General features: G+C 40.2%; 1 protein-coding gene across 1 annotated transcript; it reads right to left on the reverse strand.

Moving 5' to 3' along the window:
• Positions 1 to 344: 344 nt before the first annotated feature.
• LOC134303119 (GTPase IMAP family member 9-like) lies at positions 345 to 2774 on the reverse strand. Its single transcript, XM_062988427.1, has 2 exons — positions 2079 to 2774; positions 345 to 350 (listed from the first exon to the last, which is right to left on the reverse strand). The coding sequence occupies exons 1-2, from the start codon at positions 2772 to 2774 to the stop codon at positions 345 to 347; spliced, it is 702 nt and encodes a 233-aa protein (XP_062844497.1).
• Between the last annotated feature and the right edge of the window lie 15544 nt (positions 2775 to 18318).

The raw sequence follows: 18318 nt of genomic DNA on the forward strand, positions 1-18318 counted from the left end.
GGCTAGGCCCCCCTGAATGTTCTGCTGTGTTCTAAAGCATTAACAGTGACATTGCCTACTCAGTGAAGGCAAGACTACAAGTGATACAGATTCTGTATAATGCAGGTGGTGTCTGTCATCTATGGTACAATATGGGCACACTGTTGTGTTAGAGTGGTACAAGCATTGCACATGGTGCAGCCTTTATTGATGTGAGCTATTGTTATATGTGCTGGGCATAAAACAAGCAACTCTGTTGTGTCTACAGGAAATAATGGAGCTCAAGCACACACTTTTGTACAATATTCTGTAAGTATAAAGAAAGAATGTGAAAGAAAAACAACTCAAATCTGTAAACTTATATCTCAGCCCTGCAGAGAAGATGTAAATATCACATTTGAATTTTCCATCACAGCAATTCAAAGCAGCAGAACTCCAGCAGGAGACTCCACTCCCTTCAAAGTTTTACCTCCCAAATTATTAATATTCACATGTTAAGGTTAAACTTTTACAAACATCTATTCCTGCATTTCAGACCTGCAACACAATCCAAAAAAAGTTAGTACAGGGGCAATTTAGAGCTAGTATTGAGGTGAAAACACTAAATAATGATGTGATGTTTAACAGGTGATGTGAACAGGTGATTGTGATCATGGTTTGTACAAAAGCAGCATCCAGGAAAGGCTGAGAGTCTCTGATGAGTAAAGATGATCAGAGGATCCAGTTTGTCCACAAATGTGTGAGAAAATTCTTGAAATGTTTACAAACAATAAACCTCAAAAAAAGATTGGAAGGGATTTGCATGTTCTCCCTCCACAGTGCAGAATATCATTAAACCATTCAAGGAATCAGGAGGAATTTCAGTGTGTAAAGCTTAATCTGAACGCTCGTGATCTTCCATCCCTCAGACGGCGCCGCATCAAGAACCTCCACTCAACACTAGCTGATATAACCACATGGGTGAGGGATTAGTTTATCAAACCTTTATCAAGCTCTACAATACAGAGTTACTGCACTAATCATACTTAACACTTTACTGTGCAGAAAAGAAGCCTTATGTTAACCATGTCCAGAAGCAGCGTCCACTTCTTTGGGCTCAGAGGCATCTAGGATGGACCATCACACAGTGGAAATGTGTATTGTGGTCAGATGAATCAGCATTCCAGCTTTTTTTTTTTGGAAAAGATGGACACCATGTGCTTTGGACCAAAGATGAAAAGGATCCAGACTGTTATCAGCAACATGTCCAAACTTTTCCATACTGTCCCAGCTTTTTCTGATTTGGGGTTGTATAAGAGCTGATATTTTATGGTCCAAAAGCATTTTTCATAAATGAAAGTTTATTATTGAGCTCTTTCAGTCACTTTATTATTTCACTGTAACTAAACACTTTCTATAATTTGATCTGAATCTCTCGTGTTACTGTAAAGAATCGAAGCTCCACTTTTATCTCCCACTTTCAGGTCTAGTCAGAACTTTTACTAGGTAACATCAAAACCTTCACTCAGCTTCATTGTTTAGGTGTTACTGTGTTGTTGTTTTATTGGTTAATCTGGGTAAATGAACACAGGCTAAATATAAACATGCACCTTTTTACACCTTGTTTTGCTTTTATTTTATTTGTCACTACGCTTTTGTGTACGTGTCAGCAGGCTGAGTAAAATGTTACAGGGTTCCTCTAGTATGAAATGTGTAGTGTCTCTAGTAACTTACTGTGGTTTGGTAAATACTCTGAGGCTCTGTAATCCTTCAAAAAGTAATATTTTATCTTTTTAGCTCCTTTTTAATTGTAATTTTTTAGTTGGTGGCACGGTGTCCGTGGAGAAACTTATAGGTGCTGTTTGATTTTGTTAGGTCCAGTTTCTGATGACTTTAACTTGTCTGCTTTGATTCCTCCTACCAGCTGGGATTTAAAAAAGAATGGCAACACACAAGAGTGTATTTTTATACAAGATCAAGTTTTATTACACAAACAAAGTGTGTAAATAAAGTAAAAGTAGGTGGTGGTGACCAGTAAAACTTTGGTTACAGGTGGATTTCTAGTTACTGCCTAATAATCCCTTTATCACTGACACCCACCTTATAATAACTGCTGCTACTGGCATCATCACAGATCCAGCTAGAACATCAGCAGCATTGTAAAAGAATGACTTGTTTTTCTCCCAGAATTCCCCACAGTGTAAGTGCTGTTCTCCTTCATACACCACATTAATGTAGAATCTTCCTTCATTCCACTGCACCATCCTGTCTATCTTCTGCAGAAGTTCAGTGACCTGCTGTCTGTTCTGTGGTTCTGCATTATTAAAGATGTGAAATATTCCTCTACACTGATCTAACACCCTTCTGAGATGTTCATTCCTGTTTCTTTCCTGATGTATAATTTCCTCTCTGACACCCTCAGCATGAGTAAACAGAATGATCATGTGATCTGTAATCTGCTCACCAAAAACCTTCTGTAAGCGCCTAATTATTTCTTCTTCCTGTTCGGTGAAATGATCAAACCTGAAAACCAGAATGAAAGCATGAACTCCTGGTTGTGAGAGATAAACACTCCTGCCCAACTCCACCGCTAACTGATCTCGTGGCAGTGATCTTGTGTCGAAGAATCCTGGTGTATCAACCACACGTATGAACTTTCCTCCTATCACAGCTTCTGCACGTTCACTGTGTTGTGTTACAGAATCTAAAGATCGTTCTGATCTGAATGCATTAATTCCCAGGATGGTGTTTCCTGTTGAGCTCTTCCCAACACCAGTCCTCCCCAGCAGCACGATCCACCGTTCCTCCTGGTTCATTTCAACAGATCTGATCTCTGGATCTCTTACTGGATCCTGTTAGTACCACAGAAAACCTAAATTACACACTAATCATTTCACACACACACACACACACACACACACACACACAAAAACACACAATTTAATATATTATTATTATATATATATATATATATATATATATATATAACTTTGAGGACAAATTTCACTAATCACCACTTAAATTGTGACACCCACTGTAACGACAGGACTACATGACAAGAGAGGGCGGAGACACACAGAGATGTTCCTCTTAATAAATGAAGACACACATGTGCTCTACTATAAAATGACTAATTACAAAAATGGATATAATTTAATAAACTGTGTTTAAATTTAACAGAATCTATTAGTTAATTGTTCTTTATCAACCTAAAGTACAAAAATGAATCATTTTCACTCAGCACTTAAACAGTAAAACAGAGTTTATAGACTCAGGAATTTAAAGTCTTTAAGGTCTCTTAACACTTTAGTGATGAATAGAGTTAAAATAAAGTTGTGTTTATTAGCACTGACCTGCTGTTTGTTTGGTTGTTATGCTCTCAGCACTTAGCCTCAGTTTGCAGTCATGCAGCTGAAAAGAGAAATAAAATAAAATAAAGATTAAAACTGGTAACAAATAAACACAAACACACGTGTAAACTCATCAGACCAGTATAGCGTTAATATATTTACATTTAATTAGAGAATATAAAGATATGCAAAGTAAAACATATTTACAAATTTACATTTTGTTAACTTTTATTTGGCTTTTTAGAGTTTAATTTATAGTAATAAAAACAAAATACCACAGTATATATTATTATTTATCTACTTTATATGTTTACATGTAATATTTATTTTTAAGATTTTGTATACTACAAACTGTAAAAACTGTAATATATTTAGAATTAAACTCACATCATTTTTATTATTAATGTTCATTCTTCTGCATCTCCAGTTCTTTTATTTAAACTTATAAATGTATATAAGTATAATACAATAATGTGTTTGTGTTTGTAAAATACATTTAAAACTAAAGTGTAAAGGTTAGAGTTTAGAACGAGACGTTTATTAAAGTTAAATGTAAAATAAAATGTGATGTAAATTAACTCACCTCTGGTTGTGTTGTGTAGTTTCTGTTTCTCCTTCTGAAAGCAGCCTGAACTCCTCCTACTGTAACTACTGGACTGAACTCCTCCTACTGTAATTACTGGACTAAACTACTCCTACTGTAACTACTGGACTGAACTCCTCTTACTGTAACTACTGGACTGAACTCCACCTACTGTAACTACTGGACTGAACTCCTCCTACTGTAACTACTGGACTGAACTCCTCCTACTATAACTACTGGACTGAACTCCTCCTACTGTAACTACTGGACTGAACTCCACCTACTGTAACTACTGGACTGAACTCCACCTACTGTAACTACTGGACTGAACTCCACCTACTGTAACTACTGGACTGAACTCCTCCTACTGTAACTACTGGACTGAACTCCTCCTACTATAACTACTGGACTGAACTCCTCCTACTGTAACTACTGGACTGAACTCCACCTACTGTAATTACTGGACTGAACTACTCCTACTGTAACTACTGGCCTGAACTCCTCCTACTGTAACTACTGGACTGAACTCCTCCTACTGTAACTACTGGACTGAACTCCTCCTACTGTAATTACTGGACTGAACTCCTCCTACTGTAACTACTGGACTGAACTCCTCCTACTATAACTACTGGACTGAACTCCTCCTACTGTAACTACTGGACTGAACTCCACCTACTGTAACTACTGGACTGAACTCCACCTACTGTAACTACTGCACTGAACTCCACCTACTGTAACTACTGGACTGAACTCTTCCTACTGTAATTACTGGACTGAACTACTCCTACTGTAACTACTGGCCTGAACTCCTCCTACTGTAACTACTGGACTGAACTCCTCCTATTGTAACTACTGGACTGAACTCCTCCTACTGTAACTACTGGACTGAACTCCTCCTACTGTAACTACTGGATTGAACTCCACCTACTGTAACTACTGGACTGAACTCCTCCTACTGTAACTACTGGACTGAACTCCTCCTACTGTAACTACTGGACTGAACTCCTCCTACTGTAACTACTGGACTGAACTCCTCCTACTGTAACTACTGGACTGAACTTCTCCTACTCTAACTACTGGACTGAACTCCACCTACTGTCCTACTGTAACTACTGGACTGAACTCCACCTACTGTAACTACTGGACTGAACTCCTCCTACTGTAACTACTGGACTGAACTCCTCCTACTGTAACTACTGGACTGAACTCCACCTACTGTAACTACTGGACTGAACTCCACCTACTGTAACTACTGGACTGAACTCCTCCTACTGTAACAACTGGACTGAACTCCTCCTACTGTAACTACTGGACTGAACTCCTCCTACTGTAACTACTGGACTGAACTCCTCCTACTGTAACTACTGGACTGAACTCCTCCTACTGTAACTACTGGATTGAACTCCACCTACTGTAACTACTGGACTGAACTCCTCCTACTGTAACTACTGGACTGAACTCCTCCTACTGTAACTACTGGACTGAACTCCTCCTACTGTAACTACTGGATTGAACTCCACCTACTGTAACTACTGGACTGAACTCCACCTAATGTAACTACTGGACTGAACTCCACCTACTGTAACTACTGGACTGAACTCCTCCTACTGTAACTACTGGATTGAACTCCACCTACTGTAACTACTGGACTGAACTCCTCCTACTGTAACTACTGGACTGAACTCCTCCTACTGTAACAACTGGACTGAACTCCTCCTACTGTAACTACTGGACTGAACTCCTCCTACTGTAACTACTGGACTGAACTCCACCTACTGTAACTACTGGACTGAACTCCTACTGTAACTACTGGACTGAACTCCTCCTACTGTAACTACTGGACTGAACTCCTCCTACTGTAACTACTGGATTGAACTCCACCTACTGTAACTACTGGACTGAACTCCTCCTACTGTAACTACTGGACTGAACTCCTCCTACTGTAACTACTGGACTGAACTCCTCCTACTGTAACTACTGGACTGAACTCCTCCTACTGTAACTACTGGACTGAACTTCTCCTACTGTAACTACTGGACTGAACTCCACCTACTGTCCTACTGTAACTACTGGACTGAACTCCACCTACTGTAACTACTGGACTGAACTCCTCCTACTGTAACTACTGGACTGAACTCCTCCTACTGTAACTACTGGACTGAACTCCACCTACTGTAACTACTGGACTGAACTCCACCTACTGTAACTACTGGATTGAACTCCACCTACTGTAACTACTGGACTGAACTCCTCCTACTGTAACTACTGGACTGAACTCCTCCTACTGTAACTACTGGACTGAACTCCTCCTACTGTAACTACTGGACTGAACTCCACCTACTGTAACAACTGGACTGAACTCCTCCTACTGTAACTACTGGACTGAACTCCTCCTACTGTAACTACTGGACTGAACTCCTCCTACTGTAACTACTGGATTGAACTCCACCTACTGTAACTACTGGACTGAACTCCTCCTACTGTAACTACTGGACTGAACTCCTCCTACTGTAACTACTGGACTGAACTCCTCCTACTGTAACTACTGGACTGAACTTCTCCTACTCTAACTACTGGACTGAACTCCACCTACTGTCCTACTGTAACTACTGGACTGAACTCCACCTACTGTAACTACTGGACTGAACTCCTCCTACACATTTGCCTGGAGACTTGGGGAATCACTGTATATCACTGTGTGCGTAATCATAAACACTACAGTGATGCTGGGGATGTATTTAACTGTTGTCAATATGTAGAACAAGTTTAACCTATAGATCAGTCCATTATACTAGCAACACAGGGGGGAACACATTTACCTGGAGACCTGGAGAAAATGGTTCCCACATGTATATCACTGTGTGTGTAATTATAAACACTACAGTGATGCTGGTGATGTATTTACCTGTTGTCATTATGTAGAACAAGTTTAACCTATAGATCAGTCCATTATACTAGCAACACTGGGGGGAACAGATTTACCTGGAGACCTGGGGAATATGGTTCCCCACATGTATATCACTGTGTGTGTAATTATTGAGGTGTATTTTATATAGATATTAATTCATATGTGTATTTTATTCATATGTGTGTTATGTGTTGTGGCCCCACTGTTAGGGAACACAATTCTGTAGAAGGCATTCAGAGGGGGTCAGTGTGCCCCTCAGAGACACATTCCTCTGGACGGACATATGGAATGTATTTATGTGAGGCTCTGTCCCGGGGAAGCACTCTTAAATGTATGGAAAGCTGTAAGGTTCCCAATGATAGGATGGGGAGGCCTGTCCAGCATAAGACGGAGGTTGGTGCTAAGGGTTAGAATGGGGTTTTAGTTCAATGTATATATTCTACCATGGGAGGGCTTAGCTCTCTCTCAGTATTTGAGAGATCAAAGTGGAAACAGATGTGCTGTATGTAAATCGCTGGGGTATTTAAACCTGAGGTTGGCGTAAAGAAGGCAGAAGAAGAATCAGCTACTTTTTCTCCGGGCATAATCGCGAAATGTCTGTACTGACACTACTCATTTCTTTGAATAAACCAACCCCATGGTGGTCTTTAGCCCGTGAACGGGCTTTGAATTTTTATGTTTGTGTTTCTCTGTATACTGTCACACCGTCAAAATATCATTGTTGGTAAACAAGGAACCTTCTGATAGCTTAAAATCTCTAGTTTTTAGCAACGTAAACATTGAGCTTATTTTGTTTATAAGTTCTTTTAAAAACACAAAAGAATTGTAGGTCTGAAAAATTTCTGCCAGAAATACAGCCTTTATATTTTGTAATATTATACTGCGGTACTTACTTTCATACCGACAACATTTATACCAAACAAGCCAGCACAACTTCACAATCACATTTCTGCTGTTTGTTTTACTTCAAATACATCAGCATCCAAAATATTACAGAAAAGTTTTACATCTGATAAAGCTCTGCCATCAATGCATGGCATGCAATGCATCAAGCACTCGGTAAACAACACCACCGCGACAAATGTATATCAAACAAAAGCATTAGAGCTAAACCAGCACATACCTGGATATTCTATCTTCAAGCTGAGTCCAAATTTATGTTCATTAGTCCTTCCATTCCAGATAAAATCCACTTTTTGTAAATGTTTACAAACACCGGCGGCCATTTTGAATAGTTGCAAGCATGTTGTATAAGTTTATAAGTCAATAACACGCGAATATCAGATCGTATTATAATGAGAGAGCGCTCACAGTAATCACAAAACCTTCCTCTAACTGATAGCGTTCCCTGTTTGGCTGTGAGATTGCGCAATACCTCTACAGCCAATGTAGAGACAGTATCCATCTCACCACCTAATACTTGTTTTTCATTGGAGAAATGCAAAAATATTAGCATATTTTGCTTTTGATTGGAGGACCAGCTTATATCCCGCCCCGCTTTTTGCATTTAGCCTCTCGGATTAGTCTAAACAGCTGTATTTCACCAGCCGTCACCATGGATACACATTACGCACGCTGGTATGTGGGCTTCTGAATCAGTAGAGTGAGTCAAACTTTTCTCTTAGGGCTGATAATACAGTGTGAATCTATTTAAACGACTCAGTTCGTGAAAAGTTCAACCGGCTGCATGTATCTTGTTACAAAAGTAGCGGTTTGTATATGTGTGTGTGCGCTGGGGGAAGGGAGCGGTGACTGGCTCACTGTGAGAGTTCATCACTCCAAAAAACACTCAAATGTTATAAATAATGACTTTATAAAGTATAAATAATGCATTTTACACATTTTATCTGCAGTATAATCTGTTTATTGTCAGTTAGAAAGCTATGGAAAGCTTTGGAGAGCAGTAAAGTGTGATGCCACTCCAGGTGCAATAACTCAAAATCAGAATGAGTTAGAGGTCTAAAATGTGGGCCTGTGACAGAAAACCCTTTTGACTACAACTCTATATATGTTCTGTAGATGGTCTGCAGACCTGCAGTCCTACTTATACTCACTGAAACTTTGGATTTAAAAAAAAATGTAAAAAGCGCCTACATTTTGGGGTGTTTTTGTCATCATTTGATCATTGTAACATAACATCATGGCATTTGGCTGTGTTTTTCTGATACTTTAAAGGGTTTTCTATAACACTGAAGTATAATTTTTGTGTTATCTTATAAACTTTCTGAATGAGAAGCCTTAGAAACTAGGTATGTCTTTCAGGCGGAAAATGCACAAAAATAGGCCGGACTAACAAGGGGTTAATTAAACATGAGTTAGTGTCAACAGAGTTGTCATTTCGTCATCAGTGCTTCACCAAGACAAAAGACACCTCAAAGTGGCGCTGCGAGCAGGGTCCTGATGTGGCTGCTACACTACTGATGACATAACAACATCAGGTGAGCGTTCTATTTTGTGACGTTGGGCCTGTGTGTTGTAATCTGTGGTGTTTGGCTGCACTGAAACGATCTGATGTGTGCTATGCGGTGTGGACGGTGGAGTGATGCTCCGTCTAAATTTGAGGTTTATAGCGTAGTAAACTTCGCAATAAACGGGGGTTATGGAAATAGAGTTAATAAGGATAGAAAAGGAAAAAGTTTGCGTAAAGTCTGGAATAGCCTTTATTAGTAACGGTTACAGTGTGTTAATATGCCATGCGAGATTATGGAGTTTAGGGCCAATTAGGCTTTATAAGCGGTAAGACGTGAATATTAACCATTGTGTGAATATTGGCTAGATATAGTGTGTTGTGAAAATAAGAGGAGAACAATGAAGCTGAGCACGGGGACATAGGACTAAGAATAAGAGATGAAGTTAAGGATTAAGAGACATTGTGTTGAAAGGAACAAGAGGAGAAATAGAGAATACAGAGGTAAAATAATAGGAAAAGTGAAGTAACAAAAGATAATAAGTTAAAGTTGTGACATAAGGATATTTATGTAAGAGAAATTAGAAAATGTGGGAGAAAAAGAAATTTTTTAGAAATAGAGAACTGGTAATAAAGGGAAAGAAAGAGGATTTAAAATGAGTAAAGGAGAGTAAATGAGTGTAAGGAAGAAGCATGCGTTAAGGAAAACATGGATTAGTCGACTTTGAAGCATTACATTTTTTTAGGATGTGTGTGTGAGCGCAAAGTGTTTGTGTGTGCTCTATGTAATGTATATCTGTGTGTGTGTTAGAGGGAAAAATTCTCTTTATGTCTGTGTTTCGTATTTGCAGTTGAGCAGGTCTTAAGTGCATATGTGTATGTGGCGTCTGTTTGTGTGTAATTATTGCATATGCATATGGATGGAGAAAGGAGGTTTAGTAATTATGTGTACAGTTATTTTGTTTTTTAATATTAAAAACACATGAGCCCTTGAAGAAGATTTATTTTATTAATTAATAAGTAATTTCAATAAGCTTCTTCAAGAAGGACAGTTAATGCTAATTAAGTAATAATAAGGAATGAGCTCTCTTGGGAGATTAAATAGTTAAATAACTCATGAGCCTCAGAAATGAGAGGACATTGTGTAGTTAAAATATATAAACTCCCAAAGAGAGACATTGTGCTTTTAAGAATGGAGAGATATTATTGAAGTGGAAATAAGATGTTTTACTGATGAAGTATAGTGTGATATTATAGCGTAGTGTTTAAATGTGGACAACATTCGTTGTAGAAGAAGGGATTAACATATAACTTGGGTAAGTCATGTGTGTGTGTGAGAACAGAAAGGTGGGGGCTAATATGGCGTTCCCCTGTGTGAGTGGAGAACAGTGTGTGTGTGTGCGTAAAGGCCCAGAAAGTCACAAAGCTGAGCAGGCTGACGTTAGAGGTGCAGCTTTTGTGTGTGTGTGAGGGAGAGAGACGGTACCACACGGTTAAGAATAAGGAAATCAAATGGTATGGAGATCTGTCAATCATAGTGATTGGAGGGAGTCGTCTAGTGTGAGGTTGTGTGTAATGTGAGTAATGATGGAAACCAGATGGTGCAAAGTGTGGAAAGGAGAGGCTTAAAAAAAAAAAAAAGACCCCTAAGCCCACCTTTATGAAGAATTAGGATAAGTAAACCAATAAATTGTAAAGTTATGTGTGAGTGTGTGTAATATGCCATGAATTTATATGATTTTTGCTGCTGCTGGCTGTGGTTTGGTTTTAAGTTAAAGTATGTTTAAAGTTAAGTTTTTGACACCACATAAATTAGAAAGGAGGTTTAAAGGATGAGGAGCAGATAGCAAATAGTTGAGGTTGCAGAGAAAAGGAAATGCATGTAATTGAGTCTTGTAGTTCAAGGAGTAAAATTAATTGTAAAAGAGTTTAAGACGACCTAATTAAGCAGGAGTTAATTTAAAAAGAAAATAAAAGGTGTGTAACTGCAATGCTTAGCTGTTGTGTGTGTGTAAAAGGTAACTCGAATGCAAATGCTCGAGTGTGTAAAAGTTTATCGAAGTGAAGGAAAAAAAACCTGAGCAAAGTTGTGAATTAATAGAGTACTTTTTCCTGTTTTCCGATTCTTATGTGATTTCATATGAGACGACTACAAAGTGGGTTTCTGTGAGCAGAGGAGAAGGAGGAGTGATTCTCCCCTTGTGTGCGCAGCGAGGAGTGGAGGTGCTGTTGTTCAATAAGGACTGAAGTGTGCTGACATTCATCTAATCAGGCCAGTCTTCCTGTTTATTTGTTCACAAACTCTGCTATCCAATACCTGCATTCTAAGTGTATTTTTATGATTATTATTATTAGTACAAACTTGGTCTGATTTTACAATATAGGCTATTTTTTAATTTACATCTATTTGTGTATACAAGAGTATATGTATTTGTTTATACTAAATGATATAGTTTTAGAGAGAAAAGGCTTGGCAACAGACTGATCGTTCATAGGAATATACTAAACTTTGATGGCTAATGTGAGTTTTATTGTCTGTGCATGATTTCTGATCTGAGCTGTGTTGGGGTTTGATATTGAGACTATTTGTTGGTTTGAGGTGAATGAATATGCGAATTGGTGATAAATAGGTGATTGTTTGTTGCAAAGAGGAATATATTTGATGATAGCTGGTCCCTTGTGGGAGTGTGTGATTTTTGAGTTTCATATGGGACAGGACTTTCTTTTCTTTGGGGCATTAATTGAGTGAGATTTTGCTTACAATTTGATAGATTCTTTGGGTGTTTGGTTATTATAATAGGGGATACTTAGTGTTGTGGATGGTTGTCACCTTTGGAGTTGGCAAATTCATTTTATGTTTTACTGACTGTGTTAAATTAGTTGCTTAGGAAAATAAAGGAGTGGTAATTGAAATAGTTTTAAGTAGTTATAGTGATTAGTCTCATTTTTGCAATAAGGGTACATAAGGAAGTCATTACAATGTCGGAGAAGGACGTTAAAATTGCGAAGGTTATTACTCCTGTTGATGTGATACAGAAGAATAACTCCTTAGTTAAAGGCATCCCAAAGATGATGGAGAAGTGGAATAATGGAATAATCTCAAGCGTTGGCCTGAGATTAACCAACCTTGGCCATTGGAAGGAACGTTTAATCCAGATGTAATTAATACAATGCAGGTGCTTGTGTCTACATATAAAGCTGATCAAAAGAAGGGTAAAAAAGGTGAAAAACGTAAAGAAAAAAGACAAGAGGAGCTTGGCATTCTCCAGTTGTTTGAGAATGAAGGGCAGAAGCGGATGAGAGCTGCAAAAGAGAAGAGAGACAGAGGTGCAGAAGAAATAGAAAAACGAATGGCGGAAATCAATGTGCCTTTTTCACATGTGGACTCAGTAAAGAAACCCCCTCCCTATCAGAAGAATGTGAAGTTTGATGAGGTTTATCCCCAGCTCCCAGTGATCAGTCAGGAGGGCAATTATTAAATCAGAAATGAGGATGATTGAATAATAGAAATGGGACAAGCGGAAACGACCATAAAGATGTACCCAAGTTCTAAAAGTAAGAAGAAGACGACATCTTTGAAAACTAAGGGTGAGCTGAGGATCAGGAGGATGGAATTTTAAGATGATGAAGATCGAAGTGATCTGGTGGAGGTCATGGGAGGATATGACCCTGCAGTCAGGAAGATATTGGCTAAAGCGGAAAAGAGAGGAGATCAAACAAGGAGGAGAGAAGACTCAGGAGATGAAAGTTCCAAGGAGAGTGAAAATGGAGATAGCGATGGTGATTCAGATGGTCCTATGTTTTCAAGAGGGTTTTTTTCCTGCAACATCCCGCACAAGAATTGAGGACAAACAGAAGGCTTTAAGAAAGGTGGGAAAAAGTATAGATCAATGTCTTTCACGTTTGGAAGAATCTACTAGCCCGGAAGGCCGGAAAGAGCTGGAGGAGCAATAAAGGGAATTGCAGATACAGAAGAAAGAGTTGCAGAAAGAAGACTCCAAACAATTGGACAGAAAGTATGTGTTGCGTTCAAGAAAAGGGAAGTCACTGGAGAAGATGTGTCCAGTGGTCATCCGAGGACAGAGTTTGGAGTACAAGCCTTGGCAGAATACAGATATGTCAGATATACTTGAGAAGTTGCCCACTCTTCAGGATGGAGCACATCCTTGGATTTCAAAGCTGGAAGAGATTATGGTGGGGACACAATCGGCTATAGGAGATATTAAGAGACTTTTAGCTAATCTCCTTGGGGTTCCAGCCATGGAGCAGCTTCTACAGAAAGCAGGGCTTAATCGATATGTGGGGACTGCTGTGAATGACCCGGAGCTGTTTTCTGCGAATAGAGGTCGAGTGTGGAGAGCGCTAAGAGATACGTCTAATTGAGCCATTGGGCCAGGAAGAAAACCCGAGGGCATATGTCTCGAGAGCCCATCAAGTGTGGAGAAATGTCACAGGAAATGATCCGGACTTGAATCGAATGGAGCAGTCAATTTTGCGAGCTAAAATACAGAAGGGGCTACCTTTGCCGGTGAGGAGTAAGCTAGCAGAGGTGGTTGGTCTTGGAAGCATGGAAAAGGGTGTCTATGCAGATCATATAGCCCACCAGGTGGAGCTGTATAGGAAGAAGGAGCATGATCAAAAAGAGCAGGACCAAGAAACCCTCAGAAAACTTAACCAAATACAATTGGTGGATAATAAGAAGAAGGAGAAAAAGCAGGCTGTCGTTATACAGAGTCAGTCGCAGCAAAATCCACCATTGCCACAAGTGCAGCCGAGTCAGGCTCAGCCTCAACCATCTCAGTCATCATCAGTGGTTCCAGTTGTTTCTTACCCACAGCCATTGTTTGGTCAAGTGCAGACCTGGAGAGGAAGAGGTCGTGGAAACATAGGAAGAGGAGGAAGATTTAATCCGTATTTCCAACAATCTTCGGAAGTGTGCTTTAATTGTGGACAGTTTGGTCATTTTGCCAGGGAGTGCAACAGGCCAGGAGGAAATTTCAGAGGAGGAATTTTCAGAGGAAGAAATTTCCGAAGAGGAGGATTTAGGGGCCAGCCGAGGACTTTTGAGGGACCTGTGAACCCTTACAGGGGCCCGGAGCAAGGATTTTAGAGGTGCCCAGAGGACCCAAGAGGGGGGTGTCAGCTGGTAGCATCAGGGTCGGAGAAAGATCCAACAATAGAGGTGAAAGTAAATAATAGACCTTTGGAAATGATGGCGGATAGTGCAGCGGCTTTCACCTGTATTCGACCTGAAGATGCTATACATCTCCCTATGTCTAATCAATGGATTAGGACAATTGGGTTTGAGGGAATAAAACAGCTGATACCTCTCACAAAACCGATTGAGCTTTGTTATAAAAATCTGAAGACTACAATACCTATATTGGTATCAGAACATACACCTATTGCACTTTTGGGAAAGGGATGCTTTGTGTAGATTGAACTGTACGATAAAGTGTACACCTGACGGCTGTCTGGTGGAGGTGCCAAATAATGTGGTGCACCAATTGTTGATGTCAGTGGAGACTGAGGTATCTTCAATATTCTGGATTGGAAATCTTGTTGCAGAATTTTTGGAGCCCGCCAAGTTGTGGGAGAAGTTTATTGTAGCAAACATGCCTGATGCGAAGCTCCCGGAGTATCCATATCACTGTACGCTTAAGTATTTCAAGGATGCTGCCCAATCGAATTCAGAGGAATGGTTGAAATGTCAACCGAAGCAAGTTCAACTTCGTTCGTGCTGCATAGTTTTGGGACCACAAGGGGAAGCTATGAAGATAGATAGAGATGATTATTTGTCCAAGGAGTTTGATATTAAAAAGAGTGTCCCACATGTGACTTTGTTGGTGTCTGAAGATTATAAGCAGAAGCATATAGGAGAAATGATGGTGCAAGCAGAGGAAGCTGTTTTTCTACCGATGAAGGAGAATCTTGCCATCTGGAGAAGCGAGGACCAGCGTTTTATTAAGATTATGATTTCTGCTCAAGGGCAGGGACAGCCACAAACTGTGCGGATGACGCATGAGTCCATTTGCAGTGCTAAGTTGGATGGAAACTCTATAAGAGAAGAAATGTTGCAACAAGTTCCAGGATGTTTATGGTCTCAGCATAGTACTGATATTGGACTGGTGAAGTCAGCTCAACCAGTGAAAGTTGAACTACGACCAGGAGTGAAACTTCCTTGGAAGAACCAGTATCCATTAAAAGAAGAGGCAATTCGGGGGATTGGACCACAAATTGAAGGACTTTTAAAAGCAGATGTTTTGAAGATAACGCAGAATCCTCAGAGTAATACGCCTTTGTTGCCTGTAAAAAAGCCAGACGATTCTTATCGCCTGGTACATGATTTAAGAGCAGTGAATGAAGTAGTGGCTGATATTCCAGCAGAAGTGCCGGATCCGCATACTCTGTTAGCCCAAATGCCTCCAGATGCGACACATTTTACAGTGATAGATTTATGTGGTGCGTTTTTTAGTGTTCCACTTGGTATAGAAAGTAGGGGCTTATTTGGATTCACATACAGAGGTCAGTTCTATGAGTATAAGAGGTTGCCGCAAGGATTTAAACATAGTCCTCATATATTCAATAAAGTGTTGAAGGACGATTTGGCAGGAATAGATCAGATGGCTGATCAGATGGCTGCCTCCCATAGTGGTTACTTTTCATCATCCCCACATCCCTACCCGTGGCTTGTTGTGTGATTATGTTATGTTATGTTCATATGTGCTTGTGTGCTGTAAGGGGCTTTTTTTTCATGTTACCATAATGTGCTCCTTGGGGAACACAGTCTGGTTGCTGGTTTTTTTTATCTCCTACTTTCCCAATGTGTACTTTCCTGCTTTCCCAATCCTGTCTTCCTGTCCTGTCCCCCCCTTGTCATATTGAATGTTCTGGACGGGCTGATGGCCAATTTCGCTGTAATTGTACTCGTGCAATTTATAGTGACAATAAAGTTAAAGTTAAAGATGCTAAAAAGCACGGTTATTCAGTATGTGGATGACATTATTATTTGTTCATTAGATGAGCAAACATGTCACAAGAACTCAGTTAGGTTGTTACAGATACTGGCAGAGAAGGGGCATAAGGTCTCTCTGAAAAAGCTGCAGTATTGTCAGGAGAGAGTGGTTTATTTGGGTCAAACAATAACGCAGGGACATAGAAGTATTGCTGATAGTCAGTTGGAAGCTATTCGCAAGGCTCCAAAGCCTAGAACGGTCAGAGAAATGATGACATTTCTGGGTATTGCTGGCTATTCTTTAGCATGGGTAGAGGATTATGCTAGTTTAACGGGGCCTTTGAGAGCTATGATTAAAGATACAGGGAATGCTCAATTGCATTGTAATCTTTCTTGGACACAGGATGGCCTTTTGGCTTTTGAGACGATCAAAAGGAGGTTACAGGAGGCTCCAGCGCTAGCGCTTCCAGACTATTCTAGTCTGGAAGCGCTTTTACGATGGGATATCCGGTAACAATTCTTACCCATCATAGCCTTAGAAATCTTTTGAACTATGGCAAGTATACATTGACTATGCCTAGGCTTAGGGACTATCATAGACTCTTAGAGCAGGAAGATGTCACTTTAGCGAGGTGTGTTACAGTGAACCCAGCTGAGTCTTTGCCAACTCCTGAGGATGGTGAACCACATGATTGTGTTCAGGAAGAGAGGTATATGAAACTTAGGTCAGATTTGCAAGCTCTCCCACTGCATGAAGCAGATGTAGAATATTGGACTGATGGATCTTGTTATCGTGTGGGAGATAAGTTGAGTGCTGGTTATGCAGTAGTGAAAGCCCAAGGAGCTGGATTTGTTATTGAGAAGGCTGAAGTTGTACCGCAGCCTGCATCTGCGCAGCTTGCTGAACTTGTGGGGCTAACTGAAGCATGTTTGTTGGCGGAAGGTAAGCGAGTGACAATATATACTGACTCCGCCTATGCGCACAATGTGTGTCATTTGTTTGGATCAGTGTGGAAAAACAGAGGGTTTAAGAAAACTGATGGTTCCCCAATACAGCATCATGCTCAAATAATGAAACTGTTGCATGCTATGATGAAGCCCAAGGAAATAGCAATAGCTAAATGTGCAGCACATAAAAAGGATATGTCAAGGGTCACACAAGGAAATAAAGCAGCTGATGAAGCTGCAAAGGCAGTTACAGGAGCAGACAAAGTGGGTGAAGTGTTTCTGGTTACGCATGAAGTGAATTTGGAAGAGAAAATTACACTTAAGGATGTGATTTTACTTCAGGAAGCTGTTCCTGAAGTGGATAAACAGTTGTGGCTAGACCGAGGTGCCACCAAGGATTCTACAGGTCTTTGGAGAAATCATGAGGGATTGATAGTAGCACCTCCAGACCTGTTAGGTCTAATGATTCAGGAAGCACATGGGTTGGCTCATGTTGCAAGGGGGGAAGTTAAACGTAAGATTACAAAGGAATATGTTTTTTGGGCACCATGTCTGCTTGAGCAGATTGATTATGTTATAGGTAGATGTACTATCTGTCTGAAAAATAATGTTCGAAGGGGAGTGATGGTTCCTCCTGGTTACATTCCAACTCCGAGAGGTCCTATGCGTGAGTTGGTTGTGGACTTTGTGGATATGATAAAGCCAGTTGAAGGTAAGAGGTATATGTTGGTTGTTGTGGATAGATTTTCACGATGGCCTGAGGCTTGTCCAACCAAGCGGAAGGATGCTCAGTCTGTTGCTAAGTTTTTGTGTAGAGAGGTCATAAGCAGGTGGGGACTTCCAGATCGGATATCCTTAGATAATGGGAAAGAGTTTGTGGATAAAACAGTGAAATTGATTTTGCAAAAACTGGGAATTAAACAGCGTCTTGGTGCGGATTATCATCCGCAAAGTCAAGGGATTTGTGAAAAGATGAATGGTGTTTTGAAAAATCGCATTGTGAAAATTTGCCAGCATACGGGGTTGAATTGGATAGCAGCACTTCCATTGCCGCTAATGGTGTGTCGCTCGAGTGAGCTGCGTGAGTTACATATGACACCTCATGAATTGGTTACAGGTAGATTGATGCCGATGCCTTGTTTGCGTACAAGTGGAAAGGGTCCAAGCTTAGCCCTTTTAGAGGATGAAATGAGAGCATATGTTGCGTAT

This window comes from Trichomycterus rosablanca, chromosome 2 (genome assembly GCF_030014385.1).
Source record: "Trichomycterus rosablanca isolate fTriRos1 chromosome 2, fTriRos1.hap1, whole genome shotgun sequence".
Classification (NCBI taxonomy): domain Eukaryota; kingdom Metazoa; phylum Chordata; class Actinopteri; order Siluriformes; family Trichomycteridae; genus Trichomycterus; species Trichomycterus rosablanca.

Coding starts and splice junctions, on each gene's coding strand:
- LOC134303119 (XM_062988427.1), bottom strand. CDS start 2,774: ATGAACCAGGAGGAACGGTGGATCGTGCTGCTGGGGAGGACTGGTGTT.